Source organism: Ochotona curzoniae, unplaced genomic scaffold, assembly GCF_017591425.1.
Source record: "Ochotona curzoniae isolate NIBS_2020 unplaced genomic scaffold, NIBS_Ocur_1.0 scaffold_3835, whole genome shotgun sequence".
Lineage (NCBI taxonomy): Eukaryota > Metazoa > Chordata > Mammalia > Lagomorpha > Ochotonidae > Ochotona > Ochotona curzoniae.
The window spans coordinates 18,541,834-18,566,560 of record NW_024467114.1 but is presented as its reverse complement, the minus strand read 5'-3'; the positions used below and the strand labels follow the sequence as shown (position 1 = coordinate 18,566,560).

The following is a 24,727-nucleotide window of genomic DNA, read 5'->3' as shown; positions in this document are numbered from 1 at the left end:
TATTCACTTTCAGTAACCATGGTTGCTTAACTTTGGGGATGTAGCAGTGACCAGGAGTTTGGCCTGAACAGTGATTCTGACTATACCTGGAGAAGGCTCTTATCATGGATGCGATGCAGCACCCACTTTGCCCAGCTCTCTCACGTCTGCCCTTAGAGATACATACCCAGTCACTTGGAGATTCGTTGCTGTCTTACCTTCCTACCTTACTTTTCCTTTCTTCCTGAGTCCGTCTCTCCCATCCACAGATAGCATCAGCTAGTAATTTTAAAGTCATTTTCATTATTGTCCTCTATAACTTTTGTGTGGAATTTGATTTATATTATATACTACATGGGACACAGAGTGTCCTACAGGAGGGAAAAGAAATGACCCCCCTCTTCACTTGTTTCTTTTAAAAATCCTAACCTTTGGGAATTTCAAGCAGAAACACATTTTCTAGCAGCAATGCCAAGGAAAGTTCTGCTTTAGTGATTTAAGAAAAGATAAACTACTTCTCTTACAAACATTCCACACTAATTTAACTACCACAAAGCTATCTGCCTCTATTCCACTGACATTTAATAAAATCCATTCCTTTCTCCTAGTCATAAAACTGCCTAGAGACCTACTGAGCACGAATGTTCTACAAAGCATTTTAGGGAGTGAGCCATTGAGCGAGCTACCCTTAAAAGCAGCTGGTTAATTTATTTGGTTCATCTTCCACATCCTGTAATATTGAATTGTCATTATCACAATACTGAGAGCAATTTAAGCTCAATGGGAGCTAAGTACATGGAGAGGAAAAGCTGTTTCCAAGAGGTGTATTTTCTTGTTGTTGTTGTTGTTGGAGAAAGTATTTTAGGGCTTTATTTCCCATAAATCCACATTCTGGCAGTCAGCACTCTTAGTACTTATATTTCAATAGGAGTCCTCACATCCTCAGCAATATACTTTATTCTCCTATGTTTTGTGCTGATAAATCTATCTAATGCGTTGCTGCACTGCAGAGCGGTGTAAGGATGCACAGCCCACAATCTCCCACACGTGTGGCAAGATTCCTATCGCACAGTAATAAAGCCGCAGCCTAATGCCCGTCATTCCCCATCACTCACTCCTCCCTGATGGAGCAAAGGGGCACGACTGGCCTCGTTTTAATCATCCTGTGATCTTCCACATTTATGAATCACTTGCCTCCTTCAGGCTTCTCCAGAGCCAGTAATGCTGTCCTCTTAGAGGCAAGCAGTAAAGTTAAGGAGAACTGGGCAGGGAAATGTCTCAGAGAGCAACTGGTTTCCCATGGGAAGGTTCCAGGAAGATCACTTCTGTTAGGTCAGAGAAGGTGCTGTAAAGCTCAAGATAAAGTAGAGAAATAAGGAAGACATGAACCCAGGAAATCAGAGCACACCAAATGACGACAATCTTAGAAAAACCTGATCTGGGACACAACGGTGGGGGAAGACATGGCACAGGAGGATCTGAAAAGCCAAGTTTATAGAAAGAATCAAGGAGGAAACTTAAGAGGTCAAGGAGATGAGCGAGAAAGACACAAGTGGGGAAAATGCTAGTAAGTGTGCAGAAGTCGGGCTGGCTACTGACAGGAGGCAGGAACCGTGCACAGGCACTTCGGTCCTGCTTTGGCTCAGGGGCAAAGCTTACAACACAGAGCTTCTGAACACCACCGCAGTTTCACTGTCTCCATCAGAAAAGACAACATCACACATATAAAAGGAAAAGAGGGAATTTCCCCCATACAATATTGCTTTAAATTTGGTGGCTACTTTCCGGACAAGTAGTGGTCCTTCAACCTCCTTTCCCTTCCAGGTACTTCGATATATCCAGAAGAAGTTAACACAGACCCCGTTAACTCCACAGAAAGTCTTCAGACCTGGCTGGCAGACAGAGTTCCAGGAAACACGATGCGCAGGTAGGACAGCTTGGGACAAGTCTGAAGTTAACTAATCCTGTGAATACTGTAAACAGAACAATGCTTTGAAACTTAAGACACTGTATCAAGATAAGGCAACAGTCAGTTTATCATTTCTGGGTTCCATGTGAACGAAGGAAGCTAAACACTAGAGGAGCCATGTAGAAGTTTTGTTTTTATTAAAACAAACTGCAACTGACAGATAAAACCTATGTATCTATCTATTCCCCCCGACAGGCTTGGCAATCAAGCCCACACATGATGAAGGGTTCTATTTATAATAGCCACTATAATGTCCGCACAAATTCATAGATGCAAACATACTATCAGAAATGATTAGGGACATTTAGTAATAATATTATCATGAAAACAAAGTCTCCATGTGAACTGGGTAGGTTTAATAGAGCTGGTTTATGCCAAACACACTGGATTTGTTGTCTAGTTTGCTGCTGCGTGAGGATACATTGCTGGAGCTGAGCTCATAGTTGGATTCACATCAGTAAGACAGAATCAACATAGAAGTCATCCCCTGGGTGGTAAAACCTGCATTGAAATTCTGTGTAATGAACAAATATTTCCTAACCAAAACTACACATCTTGATCATAGATGGACATGGACAGAGATTCTCACCCAGTGAGTCAATGAAAGAGAAGTGCATTAAATGCTAAGTCTTGAATAAGCCAAAATGGTACTTGAATGCATACGCTTATGTATTTGAACAGGCTCTTTACCCAATTCAAAGAGAGGTAAAAGGGGCAGGGAGCGGGGAGGATGGTCAGGACACCCTCTACAGAAGCCACTGGAATAGACCTGCCTTCGTGCTTCATAATCCACCCTCTCCCTCCATTTCTACAAAAACCAAGGGTTAGCCAGACTCAAGGACCTGTCACGGATGGTGTCCACTGACATGGCAGAAGTGCTGCCTGTTGGGCAAACTCACACCCCCATGGTAACATGTATTCATCCTCTCTCTCAGCACTTCAGGGTCTACTCTAAAACCTCATTTAGCCTCCTACATAATACCTCCCTGGGCAAGAGAATAATTATTTCCGATTTAGCCAAAATTGGAGAAAAGGCTGCAGGCTATTCAGTAAGCAGCAATAATTTGTGCTCAAACTGACAATAAATATCAAGTAGACAGTCTTCATTGTCCTAGCTTCTATAGTAAATACTAAAAGCTGCCCTGAGCAAAAAATATAATCAGACAAATCACAAAGGAAGATTTAAACATGACTAATAAATAAAAATGCTCAAAATCTTCAATAATTCAAACACATTGCAAAATAGAACAATTGAATATATTTATATATCAGACTGGTAAAGATGTGGTGAAACAGTTTTCACACTTATCTAGTACAAAATCACATAACTTTTCTGGAATGCCTAGAAAATAATCATGACTTCTGACACAGTCTTCCAATATAAGGAATAAGATGCTCGGGAAACAGAGCAGATAAAAGTTTATACCCCAAGATTCCTACAGTCAGTGCAGCATGTTTTATGGCAAACACTGGATAACCTAAAGGAGAATAGTTAGGAAAATTAGATAGAACTACAGAATGGGCTATTATTCAACCATTAAGCAACAGGGAAAATAGACTTCAATAACGTAGAGAGTTTCATAGGATGCAGTGATAAGTTAAAACCAGATATGAAATAACTGAAGAGTGAGCGTCCAGCCTAGGGGTGATGAGGCTTCACAGCCCACATCGCAGTGCTGGCTGTGATTCCAGCTCTGGTTCCCTGTGCCAGCTTCCTACTCATGCAGACTCGGGGAAGTGGTGGTCGTTTATGGCTCAGGTAACAGGGTTCACGCCAATCACATGGCCTGGCATTACTGGTTTGCAGCCTTGGCCTCAGTACAGCCTTAGTTACTGCAGGCATTTTGAGGAGTGAACCAGTAAACTGGAGGCTATTTCTATCTCTCTCTCTCTCTCTCTCTCTCTCTCTCTCTTCTCTCCTCTACCCAGACAAAAATTAGAAAATATAATAAAAATCAAAAAGTAAAATAGTTGAAACTGCCAATGAAAGCCAAAGAGAACACTTACAATCCTGCCACAAATGAACACAAATACTATTTATTAATTATTTGTCATACAGCCCGATAATGAATACACATACATGCGTAATTTTATTTTCACAAGACCTACAAACAGATACATTTTGGCAAAGTTCCTTAAACAGAGAAGTCTTCTACCAAAAGGTGGACATTTTTATTTTTGTTCCAACTGAGAAAAGCCAAGCTGACATTCTGAAGCTGGCCTGGCATGCACAGTGTGGTCTTAGTGTTCTCTGGGTGAATATCATGTGTATGTGTGACCAAAATGCTTAACAAAAAACACATAGCATTATAAAATTGTTTCTCAGTGATACACACACACACACACACACACACGCATGTTTGCCCCTCTATTAAGAATTGGAATATTCATTTTCATATCAAGTCACCACTCAAGTGAACAGCTTTTTTAAACTGCAGGTCACCAGTTGTGCTACTCCTGTGTTTGGAAGCCTAAAAGCAGGCTGCTACGTTTGCCCAGGGCCGACCAGGAGCCCTGACGCCAAGCTGTGTTCAAGTAGCAGATTCAAGGCCGACAAGCCTGTGGGAGGACTGGATCGAGTTAGTGCTGATGATGCTAATCAACAATGGTTGCAATCAAAACTGTTGGCTTTAGACAGCAAGAGAATAAAAAAAGTTTGAAAGCAATAAGCAAGCTCTATTTTGGGGCCTGAGTAGAATTTCTTTGCTAAGCACTGGGTATTTATTTTAAGCCTCAACAAGTCCAGCACATACATACAAACTCACACAAACAAATTTTGACAATAGAGCTATTTTATAACATGGTTTTACATGCCTAGAAAGAACCATCAGTAAAGGTTACACTTCCTATAAGTTGATGTTTTTTTATTAATTCTGGTATTAACAGCATGAAATGAATTTCCAGGAATGGAACCACAACTTAATACACAGTCTCTAGAAGAAATAAAGGTATCTACTTAGTGTAGTTTACATGTAATCATTAGGACACAGTTTAGCACTTGCTGATGATTAAATATTGAACTTATTAAGACTTAATTGTACATACAAGTATTATGAGTTCAAACATTTTTGAGCCAAAACAAACTTCTCTCAACTCCACTTTTCGCTAACTTTCTTAAGTGCCCTCCTATTTTTTAATTCGTAAAACGCCCAGATGAGGCATCGACACTAGATTGGTAAATGTGAAGAGCGAGCCTGTACATGAGGGTGTTTGTGACTAAGCAGCTCCCCACTGAACAGCACACAGAGATTATCATCAAGCCCTCGTGTGACCCCAGGAGCTCCAGCTCTCCTCAGACCAGCAGAGAAGCAAACGTCTAAGGAGGATCACTCAACACCTCCCATCCAGTGATCACAATGAGGAAATGCTCATTGGACCACCCATATTCTACAAGGATCTGCCTTTGGCGTGGTGGGGACAGAGAGATGCTGTGAAAGAATTTTGGTTTTAAGATGAAGTACTTCTGGGTATCCAATATAAAGGACAGTGCTACAGCTACTGTATTAAATACTTGCAATTTGCTAAAGAAAGGAATCTTTTCTGCTATTACAGAGCGCGTGTGCACGCGCATACACATACACACACACAGTAACTGTATTAGGCAATGGATATCATAATTAGCTTGATTGTGGCAACCATTTCAAAATGCACACATATATCAAATCAACACTTCGTACAGTTTAAGCATGCACCATTTTTATTTTTCAGTTCTACCTCAATGAAGCTGGAAAAATAACCTAGGAAAAATATGAAGATTTTCCATTTTATACAAAGCTGCTCTAACGAATCATCTTTCAATAAGGATTCAAAAAGCAATTTGCTGGTTGCAGAGCCCCAGCGGAAGCTCACAGAAGCTGGCTGAAGTTATCTCCTCTGTCCTTCCGGTACAACATGCCACCCGCCTTCAGCCCTGAGCAGTGGAGCCCTTTTTCTGCATTTCATTCACGAAGCCCCACCCCGTTTGCTGACAGACATTTTCCAGCTTACAGAGCAACTCGTCCCCGTGGTCAGGTCCCCTCCTTCTATACCAGCACAATGCCAAACAGCTGACAATCTCACTTCTAAAACCGAAACCCACTGCAAACAGTATAGTGACAATTTAATAATTTGCCAAAGGAGGAAAAGCAGGTATTATAAGGTAGAGTTCAAAGGTCAAGGTCGTATGAAGCTAAAGTGCATCTTGCTGAAAGAGGCAGCTGGACAACAAACAAAACAGAAACAGTTCTTGACAGACTCACCTTGAAACCAAAAACTTCATTTGCTATGCTCATATATTAGAAGTCTTATAACACAAGAAGCCCATACTTAAAATACATTCCACTGGCTCATGTATGTAGAAGCTCTCTCCAATGGCACTTTTAAGAGAAAGGCTTTTCTTATCCTTCTTCTTTTTTTTTTTTCCAACACAGAAACAAAAACAGAATTTGAAAGAAGCTTTTTATGCTCATGTGTCAAGCAGAGCAGCCCATAAATCCAGCTATGGCGTTCAACTACTAAGAAACTGCCTTGAAAACCTAAAATAAAAGTTTACACCAGACAGAACTATAGCCTCCCCTTCCTGGTCCCTGGTGGACAGGGAGGGGTTGCCTCTAAAAACTGAGGAAGCTAAAATCTCAGAAAGAAATGCCAACAAATGTGTCAAACTAGTTTCGGATTTTCATCTGCTATGCTGCTATCCATGCCTTGCAGTGTTACTTTTAAAATGTAGGCTGGAATTAAAGATTTCTTACAGGAATCAAACATGCTAAAAACATTAAAGCAACTGAAATGATTCACTAGACGCCTCTCAAGTTTTGAATGAATGATACCAGGAACACTTAGCGTAGGGCAGCCTGGGTCCTGTATGTTCTCCATGCTGCTGTAACCTACTGCTTACAGGGGCTGGTCCGCCATTGTGAGGGCCCTTTAATAGCCACCTCAGTCTACAAAGAATACTCTCAAGGGTTAAGAAGGCCTTTATTCCACATTATACTGTCATTTGGCAGTCTTCACACCCATTTTTCCCCCTGAAGATTAAATTATTTCTTAAAGACAGAAGGTCACAGCCTCGGCGTTACCTGGTATCTGTCTTTATTCTTGTTCCCCCATATGATGTACAATCGGCTGTAAACAGACGGGCTTGATGCCCACAACGTATCATTATTGCGAGGTTGTCACCATTTGCTAAATGTTGGGCTCTTCCAACTTGTTCTGCTTATTTATGGTGCTAGTTTCAAATTGCAGTTGAAATGATCTGAGTTGCTACTGCTGACACAGTCTTTGTTTTCCTTGTTTTTCAAAGGTATAAACTCCCATGACTCAGTCATGAAGGAGCAGCACCTCCTAAACATCAGCTCACACATTCAAAATGAAACTAACAGTACACAATAATTTTTTTCTTAACAGCACCATTAAAAAAAAAAAAACCTTTCTTCTTAGCTTTTGAAATAAAAGATTAGAAGATTAAATTAGAAAAACACTTCTGAAATATCTCAAATAAACCTATTTCAAAGCAAAAGATGCTGATGTAAAAATCATGTAGCATAAGTGATCCTGCAAAGTGCACATCTCACACGTACTGAGGGAAGACACCCTTGGGAGACTGATGCCAACCGAGCCACGCTGGTGCACGTTCTGAAAATCTCTCCTTCAACTACCTACAAAGAGGTCACTGGAGCCTACCAAACACACACTGCTTTAATCGCTAAATATTCATTCACTTTTTCATAATAAACCTTAGTGGATCCAAACAAATCAGGTAACAGTTCCTACCATAAAAATCCCTACATACAAGACATGTTGCACACGTTCCTCACGGAATTCTTACTAGGAAACAGGGGTGTTCATCATTAGGACCTTCAATTAGGTAATGATTCCTTCGACATAGTGGCCCAAGTATACAAAACAATTTTTTAAAGATAAATAGGACAATTCTAAAGTTAAAAATGTGTTTCAAAAAAAAAATGTTTTCTAAAAATATAAAGAGAAATGAATTGCTAGGATAGGGAGAATATCTGCAAAGTATGTGTCTGATAAGGAGCGTGCATCTAGAATGAAGTTTACAATCGCAGAATAGTCCAAAGATACTCCTTTTTGGTGGTGAAGCAGTGAAATGAAACACTACACACAGATGTGCCTAGAAAACTAAGGAAATGCCAAGTTGAAAGACCACCTATGGTTTCATTTATAGGAAATACTGAGAAGAGGCAAATTTCAAAGTAGGTGAACAGTTGTCCAGGGATGGGCGGCAAGAAGGATGGAAGATAGGGAATGACTGGTGATGGGCACAGGCTCTCTCCCTGGAGTGATGAAAATGCTCTAAAATGTTGTGCAGGGCTGCAAATACCTGAAAAACCACAGAGCAGTATTCTTCAACAAACTGCAGTGCAAATTACATAGCAATAAGGTTATTAAAAATCCAAAAGTGATGTAGTAAAATAATCACGACTCTTTATTTCACAATACTGAGCATGTGCTTTTATCAAGGCCAGTAAAGTAAGCTCTGTATGCAATACAGTAAGTCCTGTAGTGCAATTTTTTGTTAATTTTATTCTAGATCATTTTATTGTATATAATTCTATTATATTAATTCATGAATAATATCATCCCTTTATTTTTTTTTCACCAGATAATCTGGACTGTTTGTATTTTATTCTCATTTCAAATTACATCATGGTCATTCTGGGTTGGAAAGACATGTCCACACAAGTATTTCTAAATAGGAAAAAGGGAGAAACTTGAATCGTGTTTCACACAAAACAACCTGACAAGTAGTCAGCGATAACTAAAGACAAATACCAAATCTTGCTTTTCTCAATTGTCCAGCATCTTGTGAACTCTATTGTTCATCACAATGTCCATCTTTCTAGAAATTCAATGATCTTCCCACATTGCCTCACCAACACTCGGGTGCCAGATCTCACGCTTGTTCTTACAAGGCTCGCATCTCTCATCAGTGAACCTGAACTACTGCATTCACAAGTCCTTCCTAGAGATGTCTACAAATGTTATCAACTGAAGACATGGAGGATTATTATTAAGAAGCTGATTTTCTAGCCCCAGTCAAATGACTACAGTCACAGACCAATTCTTTACTACAGTTCTTATGAACGACCCTCAAACCAGAACCTAAGAGTTAGAGCACTCAATTTTTCAAACTGATACAAAATTACTTAAATTAAAAAAAAGCCGTGATTTTGCTGAATTTTAAATAAAAACACAGCTAAGAGTTAAATGTATGATATTATGCATATAAAATTTTCCTAACCAAAAAAATTTTTTTTTTTACTAAAGAAATACAAGAGGGATTGGAAAGTACTTTCCTGCAGTTGACAAGATCAGCAAGGTAAGCTCTAAGCTGGAGACTGTGAGGTGAGGTTGGGAATTCCCACTTAAATCATTCTGTGAGCCACCAGGCCAAGGGAGCAAGACCCGTAACGTAAAACATAAGAGACCCCAAGGTAGTCAGTCATCCCAAAGCTACACACACCTAGTTACTGGTGTAGAGGTAGAAAAAGTTTTAAGCTTTTATTTTTAAAATAGCACCTAGACAATAAAAATGCCAGGAATACTGCAATAATGGATAAAGATAATTATGAGTTTATCAACATCTGTAAGAAGTTTTCCACAAAGGGTAGAAAGTCACTAATTTAATTACTTTTGTTATTACTACTGAGAGGGAGGGAAGAAGAGGGAAAAAAGAAAAGAAGAAATAGATGGGGTGGGGGAGCAGAGAGAGAATGAAAGTGAGAGAAAGAGAGAGAAAAAGCAGAACAACGAAGAAAGACTGTACTTACTGTTGAGTCACTTTCCAAATGCCTGTAATGGCCAGGGCTGTGCCCAGCTGAGGATCAGGGAGGCAGGCTAGGTCACCCACACAGGTGGCAGAGAGCCAGCGACTCAGCTGTCCCTTGCTGCCTTGCAGGGTGGGGACTGGCAGAAAGCTGGGGTCAGGAGTTAGAAGTGGGAATCAAAACCAAACCCTCTGACATGAGAGGCTGGCGTCCCACCCGCCAGAATGACTGCCCACTGCTACTCTTCTGGGATTTTTTTTATTGCTGTTTCATTCACATGGAAAGCAGAATATGTTAAACTTGTAGATGGTGGTTTAATTAACATCTCAATTTTTCCTTACCCTAAATTAACTTCAATGGAACGTTATGGAACACACTGAGGTCACATGTCCCCCAAGACATGATGGTCTAATGATTTAATTACATTTTGTTTTCTCAAAACTTCTCCTAACAAATAGTCAGACATTGCCAATATTAAGCATAAATTAAAGATCAAATAGAACTCCTTTTAAAGGTTCCAGGTCATGGTAGACAGAGAATTTACCTTTTTCCCTCCAGTTACAAACTGCTTACAACTGGATCTCACAAAATGTGGGTGCACGGCAATGATCTAGAAGAGAAAAAGCACCCAACATTAGGTTCGGGCGAAGCACAGAGTGAAAACCCTTTACACATTCCAAACAGCATGATCTTATTTGCATAGGAAGCATCACATTCAGGTGATATCTCATAGCAACTGATGACATCTAAGTCCTGACTTAGGAGAAAAGAGAACATTTTCTACGAAACAGGTCAAAACTCGGGGCCTACACACTGACACTGTGACTCAGTGGGCTAATCTTTTGCTTGCAAGCATTGGCATCCCACAGGTACACCAGTTTGTGACCCAGCTACTTCACTTCCACCCAACTCTGCATATGGACTGGGAAAGCAGTGGAGGATTGCTCAGTGCCTTGGGATCCCACACTCACGTGAGAGACCCAGAAGAGGTTTTGGCTTCAGATAGGCTCAGCTCCAGCCTTTGGAGCCACTGGGCAGTGAACCAGCAGATACAAGATTTTCTCTGTTTCTCCTTTTCAAATAAAAATAAATCATTCCTTAAAACAAACAAACTCAAGCCTAGAATGAAACTGTTCTGGTGACTGGCTGAGTTGGTGACCCTCTGAGTAACATTCCCTCTACAGAAGTAGCAGGGAAAGTCAATAAAGATTGCAGGACACCGCTTCTGTAAAAAACTGAACACAAATGAGAAAAGAGACCCAGAGGAAGAACATGATGATCTCTTTGTCCAAGAAACTGCCTAATTGGTGGTACCAAGTAGGATAGCACAGCTACACCAGCTCCCCATCAGTGGGAGGCACAACAGAGCCGGTGGACTTACCTTCTACCCACATCTCAGCTGCCCAGCCCTGTGGTTCTCACACATGCTTTCTGCTCTTGTCAGTCCTTGCCCTGACCATTTTTGCATGAGTTTTCCCATGGCTTCCCCATCATCCCATTCCTGTTTCCTTCCCTCTCCTGTGGCTTCAGGATTATAGGACACTATTAACGTAGAGTAGTGTTGGTTAATAAAGGCAGCTGTAAAGTTCCAGAGGCTTTACTCAGTGTATTTCCTTCCTGTGGGCTCATCTGTTATGGCTGCAATTTAGTATACCATTCGCCTCCTCATCTTCTCATTCTCCAAAAAGCCATAAAATCACCAACCTACATTTTTTTCCTAAATATTTCTAACTATAAAATCCAAAAGGCCATACTTATATGAATCTTCAATTAAATACATTTTGCAGAACTAGCCTCCTAATTCAGAGGGTTAAAGTGCCCTCTGTGATGCCAGCATCCCAAACGACCACCAGTTCGAGTCCTTGGCTGCTTCACTTTCAATCCAGTTGCCTGCTAAGGTGTTATGGAAAGCAGCAGCAGCAGATGGCCTCAATGCTTGGGCTGTTGCTACAGCCAATGTGGGAGCCTTGAATGGGATCCCAGGCTCTTGGTTTTGACATGGCCCACTGTAGGTATCCATGGAGTGAGCCAATACTTGTATTCTTATTAATCAACTAATCCATTTCTCTGCTCCAATAGAATGGACTAACATATTCCTCTGCCTACACTGTCATTTTTTGTTCTTATCACCCTTCAATCCTCCAACCACTCCTTCCTCTGAGGTTAGCCATTCTTCCCTTCCAAATTTTCCTAAACTACCCTAAATAGTAATATGGCAGCACATACAAATGCTATTGCTCCACATTCTTAAAAATCTCCCCCAAACATAATTTTTTTGGCCATTCCAGATATGTGACTGCTATTTCAGCCATCCCATCTCCTCTGTTCTTTCATCATCCTACAAGCAATTCGTGGAACAGGATGGGTATGGAAATAAAGGGTGGGTATTTTCCATAGCATTTAAAATGCTGCTGGGGACACAGGCAATCCATTCAGATAAGGCTGGGTCTGAGTTTCAGCTCCATACCAAATGGGAGTTTCCTGCTAACACCCTGTTCTTAGTGGGCTGGAGGTAATAAGTCAACTAGTTGGGTCAAAACCTTGCATATGGAAAAAAATCTGGGAAATGAACCAGTATTAGAGTTCTGCTCACATGTTCAAATAAAATCTACAACCAATTTTTTTGATAAATGCTTCCCCCCCCCAATTGAAATTTTATCCTTTCTTCTCCTCTAGGCCTAAGGAAAAACCATCAGGGTTACTGCCTCTGCAATCACTGGTCTCAGTCTGACCTCCTTCCTGACTGCCTTGTCCAGGACTCTGTTGTAAGATTATATAATCAGCCTAAGCTGTGGTCTCACTGCTTAGCTCTGCTCTATTACATTCCCTCTCTCTTTTGTACTTAACCCTTCCCTCTCGGCTGGTATTTACTGCAGAACATGATGTGATCTGCAGAAGTCTTCCCTGAATGTTGCCTCTCACAATCAGATTAATTCTTTTCTTTACTACCAAATTTCTTCAAGGAAAGCCTCTTACTGGTTACGTCTCCTTTCTTGCCTTCCATTTCCTTGTTGATACATGGTGAGTTTCCTGCTGTTGGAACTATCCTCACAGAGGTTGCCAGCCACTTTGTAATTAATAAGTAAAATGCCTTCATTTCGGTCCTCCCTACTTCCATTCTCCACAGTGCAGCACTGCCCACATTTTCCATCTGGAAACCCACTTTGTCTTGGCTTCCCCCAGCACAATGTTGTTCTGCTCCCTTGCCTCCTAGTCCCTTCCCGCGCTGAGCTTTAGACTGTCCTTTGTTATTCTTCTTGACACTGCCTGAGTCTCTGGAGTGCTCCAGAATTCCACCCCATGTCTTTCCTTCTTCCTCTCTAGCTTTCAACTGCAGAATATCTTCTAAAAAGGCCTTCACCGTACAACTGTGGCCAGCAACTTTGTGCCTAGGAAACAATCTCCTTGCTCAGCTGTACATTCACATTTCTGAACTCTCTAGAACATCTTTACCTCCACAGACTTAACACCCAACTAGGAATGTTCTTTTGCAAACTGCCCTCAGCAAAGTTAAATGCACTCCCTCTCACTGTGACCCAAGCAAAACCTAGATGTACTTGGGCTCCTCCACCTTCCATCACCCTCACCCAAGTTATTACAAAGGCTCTATAAGCTGACCTCCTAACAGCTGTCCAAATTTATTTCCTCTGATCTGTTTTGAATACTCAAAACAATCACTTTTTCCCCCTATATTGGGATCCCATAATAACTTGCCTGAAATGTTGCATTAGCCTTCTAGTCTCTCATCTGCAATCACTCTCCTTTTTACATAACTTGCCATTTCCACAAATCAGGCTTTCTGAAACACACATCAGATCCTATCTCTTTTCTACCTGTTAGTCAATGAATGTCTGAATAAACAAGTGAATAGAATAAACACCCTCTTCCTGTATAACAGACACTTAAGCCACCATAACTATTACCTAAAGATGGTTCTTTTACCTGTTTATCAATTGTCTCTCTAATCTGCACTGTAGACAGTCACATTAATTTTTGCACAAACTTGGCTAAGTTTATGTCACTTCTTTGTTTGTAAAGATTTAATACTCCCTCTTTACCTACCCGAAGGAGTCCAAATTCTTCAGCTTGAATACAGAGCCGCTCCTAGTCTGCCTATAAAGTTCTCTTGCCAGATCAGTCTTCTATGCATCATCTAAACTGGACTATTTGCCACTTCCTGAACACAATTGGAGCTCTCTAGCATCTCCACTTCTATTATGTTGCTCTCCCACATGGGAAGTTAGCTGTTCTCTCTGCCCCTGTCCATTTATCAAAGCCCAGTCAAACCACATTCCATCCATGAAGCCATCACTGACAGAGCAGCTAAAAGTGAATCCTTTCAGCTCTGGACTCCTTCATGTTGTTACCATCTCTTCGAGGCTTTAATCATACATACAGAGACAGAGATCCCACCCACCATAACAAAAGCTGCCTGAGGACAGACTGAAGTCCCAGTCACACAATACACATCTGGACTCTTCCCTCACAGTACCCCAAAAAAGGTATCCAGCACATGGTTAACTGCTGAATAATTACTTAAAAAACTACCAGAGGACTGGAGTGTTCACATTACATCTTTACCGTTTCACGTGAGAAAATCCGTAAGAAAACTAAAACGTGTAGAATACTTACTTTAATGGGACAGTCGAAAGTCTCCTGAAATTCTTCTCCAGAATACAGTCCAAATACCTGCACCTACAAGGTCAAAAGATTCTGTCAGTTCCCCTGGAGAAGGGCGCTCAGTGAGAACACAACCACCAACAGCAACCGTGGGCAGTCAGCAATCCTCAGGCCCTGCGATCTCTACTTAATACTCATTGGAAATAATTTCATCAGGGTAAGAGTAGTTCAGAGCAATTAAGCTTTGAGAAGCATCCTGTGGATACAGTTCCCACCACTCAAAACACATTTGTTTTATTAATGGATGCCAGCCAATGAAATAGGTATCAATCCATTATTAATATTCTTTTAGGAACTCACTATACACTACACATGACAAAATTGGTTTTCATTGCAGAAAGGTAAAAGAAGCTTCTTTTTAGGGAGCTATCTCTCTCAGACTCTCTCACTCTCTCTCACATACACACATGCCTATGTGGAGCTCTACAACACAGATCAATGTGGTGGAGATTAGCACAATTTCACCTTATTTATAATCATATGCTCAATCTGATGAGCGTGTAAAACCTGAAAGATTTCACACACACATACACACACAAAAAACACATATGCATACACAAGTGTATATACATATAAGTCATCAATTTTTAGATTGATTAAGTCTAGATAGGAACATATCTCATATCACCATGTCACCACCACCATCCAGAGATGGAATCCAAGCTGCCCAATCCTCCTTCTTCTGTCAATAACAGCCTCAAACTAACTAGCACCCTGAAATCAACCGTCATGAATAATTTGTGGCATCTAGATCTTACACAAACAGAAATATAACCATTTCACTGTGTTCTTTTATTCAATAGTCAATACATTCTTTGTGAGATTCGCCACACTGTATATATAGCAGTAGGTTATTCCACAACTGTGCAGTATTTTTACAAAATTTTTAATTACTTGAGAAACAAAGAGACAGTGCACCAGACAGCAAGAGAACAAGAGTGAGAGTGGGCGACCACAAACAGAAACAGACAGGCAGCCAAGTCTGACAGAGGCCTTCCATTTACTGGTTCATTCCCTAAATTCTGCAAACATCCCAGCCAAAACCTGAGCCAGGAACCCTGAACTCAATCAAACGACAGCTTCCTCTGAAGGTCTGTGCTGCCGGGAGCACAGTGGGACACAGATATCTTAACAGGTGCCTTATCTACTAGCCAAATGTCAGCCTTGCTGCAGCAGCTCAGTGTGTACATACACTGCAATCCACGCATTCCATCCACCTGAGCTGTTTCCAGATTGGGGCAGTCACAGATAATGCTGCCATGAACATCCCTTACAAATAATGTGGTGCCATCTATGTCTACATTTATGAAGAGCACATAAGTAGAAACAGAATTACTGAATTGTAGGTTATGCATATGCTCACATCTAATAGACAGCCAAATCATTTCACAAAGTGGTTTAGTTTTCACTCTCACCAGGAAAGCCTGGAAATTCCAGGGGATCTCAAAGAATTGGAGTTAGCTAGCAATATTAGACCAATGGGAACTATTTCCCAATACTTTGGATGTATTCATTTTCTAGTCTCTTCGATAATGCTATTACTTCATCTCTCAATTGTTACAGCAATTTACTTAGTGAAGCCATCTGGGTCTAATGTCTTTGCTATAATCTGAATGTGTGTGTCTGTCCCAAATTCAAATGTTGATGTGTAATTCTCAACATGATAGCATTAGTAGGTTATTAGATCATGAGAGCAGAGCCTTAGCATATAGGATTAAGAGAAAAGAGGACTCAAAGGAATGTGGTACAACATGTAAGAGCATTCACTGTTCCTTTGGTCACATGAGAACACAGTTAACAAGGCACTCTTAGAAGCAGAGAAGGCAGACCTCACCAGTCAGTCAATACAAGCATTCTCTCTGTCTCTCTCTCTCTCTCTCTCTCTCTCTCTCTCTTCCTTTCTCTCCCTCCCTTTCTCAGGGATAACAGTAGGTTACAGTATCATTGGGTAGTGACAGGGAAGCTTTCACTTTCCCATTCCTCTCATTCCAGGGCTTCTGTCATTAACTAAGAACATGATTCTGCAACACACAACATTATAACAAACAGTACCAAGAGCATCTCAAACATTACATCTACTTGTTAATCCTGGTTTAGCAAGAGCTCTTCACCCTATTCTGGAGTGAATATTAAAGCAAGTAAGGCCCTGGTCCAATGGCTCAACAGGCTAATCCTCTCCTTGCAAGCATATGGGCCCCAATTCATGTAGCAGCTGCTTCACTTCCCATCCAGTTCCCTGATTGTGGCCTGGGGAAGCAGTAGAGGACAGCCCAAGGCCTTGGGACTCTGGATCCAATTCTTTGGGACCCAGAAAAAGCTCTTGGCTCCTGGCTTCAGACTGACTCAGCTCTGGCTGTTGAGGGTGTGAACCAGCAGATGGAAGATTTTTCTCTCCTTTCTCTATAAAATCTGTCTTTCCAATGTAAATAAATAAATTTTAAAAAACAAAACAAGATCATATACAAGGACTGCTAAAAAAAAATACTGTAGTGGACACTGCTGTAAAATAACTTGGAATTGCCACAATTCATATCACCACAGGAAAGCATTTCAGCTCTGCTTCGGATACACATTCCTGCCAAAGTGACCCCTGGGAAGCAGCAGGTGATGGTTCAAGCACTGGCTTTCTGGCCACCTACATGGGAGACCCCACTGAAATTCCAGGCTCCTGGCCTCAGCCCCGGCATCTGCTCTTGTTCTGTGTTGTTTTGCCTTTCAATAAATATAAGTACATAAATAAACTCAAAAAACGATTACACCCCATCATTCCAAACATTTGGGTGCGGGGAGGACAGAGTGAGGAAAACAAACATGCTTTTAATTCTGTTTTAATAGTGACCAAAGAAAAACTAGGAAAAAAAAAAAAAAAAGATGGCAACCTCCTAAGAAGACAAAGCTTTTAGTAGCAGAAAAACAAGATGAGAATGATAATGATTATAGAAATAATTAACAAGGCCTAAGTGTTTTTCTCTTCTAGGTGTTATTCCAAACTTATGTGCCTTAACTCACTTAATCCTCCTAATAGTCAGTGAAGCAGGGGCTATTTTTAATCCCCAGTTTACAGCCGAGGAAGCAAATGAAGGCGGAGAGGAGCAGGTAAAGCTTCTGACACCACACAGTCAAAGGAAGCGGGATAACTACTACCCATCACTAGCCCTTAGTGCCTGGGGCTTTAGAGGCACAGTATAAAGCTGTGCATCTTAAAAAATATTAAACATCTATTAGGCTGATGTGAACATAGGAAAAAAAAGAGTTCAGAAAAAAAAAATCAGAAATGCTAAGTGGAATAAAAAATCTACCCCCAAAATGAAAAGGAATCATTTGGATGTTGGAAGAAAAGCACACCCACAAAGGGAATAAACAAGCTGAGAAACTGTCCCTGATTGTAAAGAGATGAGAAGACAGAAAGAACGAGCAAGCAAAGAATGCATGTGGAACACCGCAGAGTAAGACCGACTTTTCTCCCTTACATATTTACAGGAGGACAAGGCAAATACTGTTTCTCCACTCACGGTCTTCCCTTGCATAAATGGAGGAAGGGGGGGAAAGACAAATTGCAATTGGCTAAGAGATGAAAGGCTGTCATGGGAAGAGTCAATATGTAATTGAGTGGTCCCTCACAACATTTCCATACCGGTCTCTCTCTGTGTCCACTGCCCCGCTGGGCCTGAGGGGCACTGGGAAGCCAAACACCAAGCACACCTCTACTCTGCAGGATGCCAGGCACAACAGCCGCAGTGTAGCATTCTGATTGGGGCTTCTAAAAACCGCTTCCAGCCTTCAGGTATGGCTGGGAGTCTTTGAAGAATCGAAAACAAATGGAGCAGAAGCAATAACCAAAATTATAAGTGAAGTAAACTTTCCTGAAGGGAGAGTAATACTTCAGTATATGGATCAAAAGGACTTATTATGCTCCAGACAAAATTAATGAGAAGTGGTGACAACTAGATATAACTTAGCAAGCAAAATTATAAAAACTCGCTTGCAATTACTCTGTTCTTATTATTGCAAGTCTAAGCTCAAGGATTGAAAAACGTACAGGGCTTTATAAAAGAGCGAAAGCAGGCTATCTTCAGACATGTCTATAAAATGAGAGAAAAAGAAGCAGCACAGATATATTTCACCCCAGGATATTATATTTGAAAGCCAATATATGCAAGAGGTCAGAAAAATAAACCTTGTATATATTTATTCTTACAGTTAAGTACAAATACATGTTACCAAAATGAAATGGCATGCACACATATGATATATTGATACTGATATTTTGCAAAGTCATGGGCAAAAATGATTAGGAATATGATCTTAAAACTGAACAGAAACATTAAAGGTGATTCTATGCTTTAACAGACTGAAGAGAGAAAATAAAAACAACTTCCATTAAAGATACATTGATCTAGATAGCTGGAATTTATTCTTATAATTTTTTTTTTTTATCACACTGATCACTGGACTGCATCATTCCACTCTAGCTTCTCCATGTTCAGAAGTGGCAAGCTGCACTGCCAGATTTATTTTCAAATCTACTAATGATGATGGAATATATGAGAAAAACATTTTCCAAACTCTATCATGATTCTGCACCAAAATATAACAGTTACGAAGTTCACCAAAAGAGGAAGACAGACATGTCTGCCAAGAAGAGAATCATGATATCTGAGAATCCACTCACTATCCACTAGACTGAGTAGTTCAAATCTTTCTCCCTGATGCATTAAATAATGACTCTTTAACATTTAAATTCTAAAAAAGTTCCTAAATTTTTAGCAACAGTTCATTTCCAATTGAAAATTTGATCAAACTGTTTAACTTGGTTTCAGCTCAGAAAAAACCTTTTCCTTTAAAAATAGGAAAAAAAAGATCTTTTATAAACACATCTACACAAAAATGCTTTACTAGGAAGGCTAATTCTTCCCAGTTTCTGTACAAACCAACTCCCCCCTCATCAAGGACAGCTGTTCATCTCAGAGTTTAAGAAAGCACTACCAAATAGTGCTTTCTGAGAAGCATGAGTGCCCCAATGACTCTTTCCAAACATCTCTCTGGGCAACATTAGGCTTTGATGTGTGAAACGCATTCTTTGTATGTCAAGAGGACTCCATTCTGCTTTTGCTAACAGATTAATGGGTCTACCATTGTATGCAGAAATAAACAGGTTGATCTTCGGCACACTGAGTATTAGTATTCCACGTACTCATCCTAATGATCCATTAAATTTACAGCAGATAAAAACACAAGATTGGATCAAGAAATAGCTGTTCAGTAAGGTTCATTGCAATTTTTAACACACTCACTTGTAAAAACTGCTACCTTAGAAAGGAAGCTTAAATACACTGTGCGTCAGAATTTTATCATTGCCAACCAACAGTAGGAAAGACTTCCATCGACTTAAAAACAAAAAAGACATTCTTATAAGTGGAAAATCAATCACCACAACCACTAAATGTCACAGCTCAACATCAGCAAGCAGCACTGATAATTGTTAGTTATACGCTGCACAAGTGATGTATGTGCCCGGTCGAGGAAGTAGGTGCCAGAATTTTAGAAAACTGTACATATATTGATTTTACATTTATTTAATGTGGCCATTGTAAGACACTTTATTTTTCTGATAAACTATGATTGCTTATCAAAAGATTCTATAATTCAAGAGAAACATTCATAACTTGTGTGTGAAAATGAAAACCACCGGCCCACAGAAATCATGCCCACAAAATCCAATTTTGTGGATTTATGGCACAGAGGCATTAAACTACTGTCTGGCAGGAACTGCAGACTAGTCACTGCAGTCTAAGTGGCACAGCGGTAATGATGGAGCTGACACATCACCATGCCACAGCTGTTAATCAGCTTCATACCAGTTACATTATTGACATTCTTGTAATTACTTTTCCTAAGGCACATTTGCGCAAAAATATATTTTACTTTAATTATGAGCAATCGGAAGCAAGTCCAATACTCCAAAAGAATAATCAAGGTCCCTTTAATGTAGGTATATATTAGTGAGCACAGTGCTCTCCGCATCACCTGAGGCCGGGGAAGATGGCCACACTCAAAGCCACAGCCCTACCTTCCTGGGACCACGTCCTCGTCTTACCTTGCCATCCTCTGAGCACACACCCATGTGCTCTCCACTTTCATCCAGGCTAATCTGATTGATCTTCACAGGACTCTATGAAAAGGAAAAAAGACAAAGAACTTCAGAGAAATAGCTATCAATAATCAAATGTCTTTGCTCATGTAAAGTTGTTGATTAGTTTACATGCCAGAAATCAAGGCATCCTTTGTTTACCAACTGAAAATGGCACAGATGCATGGAAACTCAACATGTCAGTCCCTCAGCACTGCACCAAAATCTATTTTGTGTATGTGAAGTCCCAGCTAAAACACTTTTTTCCATTTGTATGTGTTTTTAATATGTTGCATTGTATTTACTCACATTTGCTATTATTATTATTATTATTATTATTATTATAAAGTCAGATACACAGAGGAGAGACAGAGAGGAAGACCTTCTCTCCATTGATTCACTCCCCCAAGTGGCTGCAACAGCTGGAGCTGAGCCAATCTGAAACCAGGAGCTAGGAGCTTCTTCTGGGTCTCCCATGAGGGTCCCAAGGCTTTGGATTGTCCTCAACTGCTTTCCTAGCCCACAGGCAGGGAGCTGAATGGGAAGTGGGATCAGTGGGATATGAACTGGCCTATATGGGATCCTGTGCATACGAAGTGAGGCCTTTAGCCACTAGGCTACCATGCTGGGCCCTTACTCCACACTTCTAAATTTCCTTCCCAACAAAATCCCTAAAAAGAACCAAATAAAAGATTAAATAAAAACCATTGTGTAAATAAATTATCAGTTTAAGTTTGGCATGCCAACCAACATAGTTGTTCTTTTCTTACATGTTATTTTCTACTTATACTTTAGCTTAGTGCTTTCCAGGGGTAAGCTAAAAGTCTACAGTGTTAACTCTGTTAGCCCCATTTTTTCTGAGAATCTCAAATTTAAAATCTGAGAGAGGGGCTGGTTCTATGGCTCAACAGGATAATTTTTTATCTTAAAGTGCTAGCATTCCATATAGGCACCAGTTCCTGTCCTGACTGCTCCAATTCAGATCCAGCTCTCTGCTTACAGCATGGGAAAGCAGCAGAGGTTGACCCAAGTGCTTGGAATCCGGTACCCATATGGGAAACCCGGAAGAAGCTTCTGGTTTCTGATCAGTTCAGCTCTGGTTGTTGTGGTCATTTGTGGAGTGAATCAGCAGATGGAAGATCTTTCCCTCTCTTTCTCTTTGTAAATTTGTATTTCCAATAAAAACAAATACAAAAAGAAAAAATCTGAGATGACAGGAATTAGGCTTTTTACTTTGCATGTATTTTCCAATAAGTAAGTATATAATTATATTTTTAATATTTCTAAAGCATTCCTGTTTTTTTATGTACACTTACCAAAATAGTCACAGATGAATTTCCTGACAAAAAAATCAGTGAATATTAACATTAAACAATAGCAAGCTTCACTAAAAATAGCAAGCTTCATTAAAAATAGCAAGCTACTTTGTACGAAGCACTGCAGGAACACACCAAGGAGAAAAGAAATATAAGCCTACAGCAATTACAACCTGAGAATGCAAATTCGTTTTGCTGGGCTTGTTTCCTTTCTTCTTTTTTAAGATTTATTTTATTTTTTATTGGATAGGCAGATCCACTGAGAGAAGGAGAAGATTCACTCCCCAAATGGTTGTAACGGCCACAGCTGAGCCAATACAAAGCCAAGAGCTAGGAGCTTCTTCCAAATCTCCTACATAGGTACTGAGGCCCAAAGCTTTGGCCATCCTCCACTGTCTTCCCAGGTCACAGGCTGGGACCTGGATAGGAAGAGGAGCAGCTGGGGCACAAAGTGGCACCCAGATGAGATCCTGCACTGGGAGGGGAGGATCAGAAAAATGAGCCATTGTGCCAGGTCCTGGGCTTGTTTCCTAACCAGAAAAGAAAAAAAAAAAAAAAAGGAGCATTAGATTTTCAACTGGAATGTATCTCAGAGCCAAGAAGCTAAAGTCAAAACAGATCAAGACTCTTGGACCTTGGAAAGGTCAATGACCAATACTTCTGGGAGAGTGTCCCATGTATAGTTGAGTCTGCTGGTTATAGGAACCATCCTCACCTGACTCTCTCCATGGGACACATACATGCCTGGGATCAGCCCACGAACAATAACCTAACTCCTTAAAAGCCCCAATAATGCTAGAAGAGACAAGTTCCTTTCAGATGCATTTCATCAATTCCACAAGAGGATACACAAAGCCCAAGGCCTAGGGAACAGCAAAGCCAGAGCTGCATCCTTGAGTGAATGGCATCAAGACACTGCAGAGCCATCCGTGGGTGGTGCAGCAAGGAGTCCACAAAGCAAAGAGTGAGAGCAGAACCAAGACAGCACTGAGCAGCTCATGACAGAAGGCTAAGGGAGTCTGTGTGTTCAGCTCCTGAAATCGTCATTAGATAAAAGCCTTCCTCAGATTGAACATCTCTTCATTATCCAAACAATATTGCAATACTCATTTTAACCTTGGCACAAAAAGGGAAAAATAACGCTTGGATTCTGAAAAGTTTTTGGTACAAATAAACCTATCTTTAATCCCACTTTTCATGAGCCTCAAATAAACCACATATAGTTCTAACTGCAATTTAATTGGTACCTAGTTGTAATCAGTCTCAAGTTAATAGCTTATCGGATGTGTGTGCCTAAGTCCCCTGTCCTGTTCAGTATAATGCGATTTACATGTGACAACTTTAAAAAGTTAATACAGAATACATAAAATGTAAAATTCATTTCCTTAAGTACACTAAGACAAGGTAGGGACTCAACAGGCACATGTCGTAACAGGCTACTGCACTAGGGGGCACAGAGCTCACAGACCCGATGAAGTGAGGAATGTTCTACTGGACAGTATTTTTTGTGCATACGTAGCTAAGTTTCAATGACGGATGTAATCGGGACACCACGCCTCCTTTGAAGACCTTTGTTGATCACAATTTACATGTGCAGGCCTATTTTCCTTCATACACACATTAAACCCTAACTTTTACTAGGACTCCAGTACTGAAAAGGGACAGAGTGTTCTATTCATCTGTCAATCAGCCATTGTTTCTAGCGTCCTGGAACACACATGACCTGAAAATCAACCACAGAAGAAAGTACTCTGCCGGGGATGGTTACTTTTACCTCTGAGATGTCAAGAATTCATGAGGGTCATCTAAAGCCAGCGTATCACCTCGTGACTAAGCCAAACAATGCGTTCCAAGCACAAATAAAGGCAACTTTTCATTTCAACTTACTTGTCCCTGAAAAGAAACTGTGTATGCCATAACAACAGTAACACAGAGAGGAAAAAATTATACCAGATGTTCTGAGAATTGTCTTTCCTTCAAGCCTCTGCTAACCACAGAAGCTTTCTACTTTTGTTTACCAATAATCAATATCCATCTAGTCACCTCCCTAATAAATTCAGTCATTTTTCTCAAACCTCTTCGTTAAGTAATGTGCATTTCTATAAATGTCTTACTCACATCTCTCATTTTTTTTTCTAGTGCCTGTTATTCTGTCAACTTACAAGAAGTCTTGTTTTTAGGGAACGAGGCGTAATATTTGCTTAGACATTGCGTAAGTGGTATATTTCTTTTAATGGGTAGTCACTGCTTTATTTCTTAGAGTTAAGTCTTTAAATCTCCTCAGAATTCATTTTATTTCTTCCAAATGACTGCCCGGTTGGGCTACCACCATTCATTAAATAATTCATCATTCTACTCCTAAAGAGAACTATATTTATTATTATATAATGAATATTTATACATAGTGTGCTGACCTTCTGAGTTTTCCATTACAGTCTCCTTCATTCTCATATCAATCCAATACTGATTTAATTATGGGGAGTGTAGAGAACGCTGTGATAATTGCTACTCAAGGTCCCAGTTAGAAGTATTTCCATTTCCCTTGGATTTTCTTGGTTATCTAGCCTTATGTGTGAGTTTTAAGATAAAATAACTGTAACGTCACCAGCCATAACGGTACTTACTCAACCCTAACCTATTTTACCTAGAGACTGCAATATTGCTGATAATCCTTCTCTCAGCTTCCGGTTCAGCACACTTGTTTGGTCTGTTTTTCAGATTTCTAGCAACAATTTCTTGTACTCTGTTGTTGCCCACACATCCCCTGATCTCTGGACATCAGCTCAGTCCTTACACCTCTTCTCTTTCACATCAATACTCAAAACAAATTCCAAAAATACTGGGTATTCTTTCCCAGGCTATGGAACAACTTCCAGTCTAG

General features: G+C 40.3%; 1 protein-coding gene across 4 annotated transcripts in view; it reads right to left on the bottom strand.

Moving 5' to 3' along the window:
• Window positions 1-24,727, bottom strand: part of VPS41 (VPS41 subunit of HOPS complex) — a 132,304-nt gene that overhangs the window by 58,275 nt on the left and 49,302 nt on the right. For all 4 annotated transcript variants that reach the window (XM_040964920.1, XM_040964921.1, XM_040964923.1 and 1 more), the window contains 3 exons: window positions 20,498-20,572; window positions 14,353-14,415; window positions 10,265-10,330 (listed from right to left, as the gene is read on the bottom strand). In XM_040964920.1, the coding sequence (XP_040820854.1) occupies window positions 10,265-10,330; window positions 14,353-14,415; window positions 20,498-20,572 (204 nt within the window). The remainder of the gene's footprint in view (window positions 1-10,264; window positions 10,331-14,352; window positions 14,416-20,497; window positions 20,573-24,727) is intronic.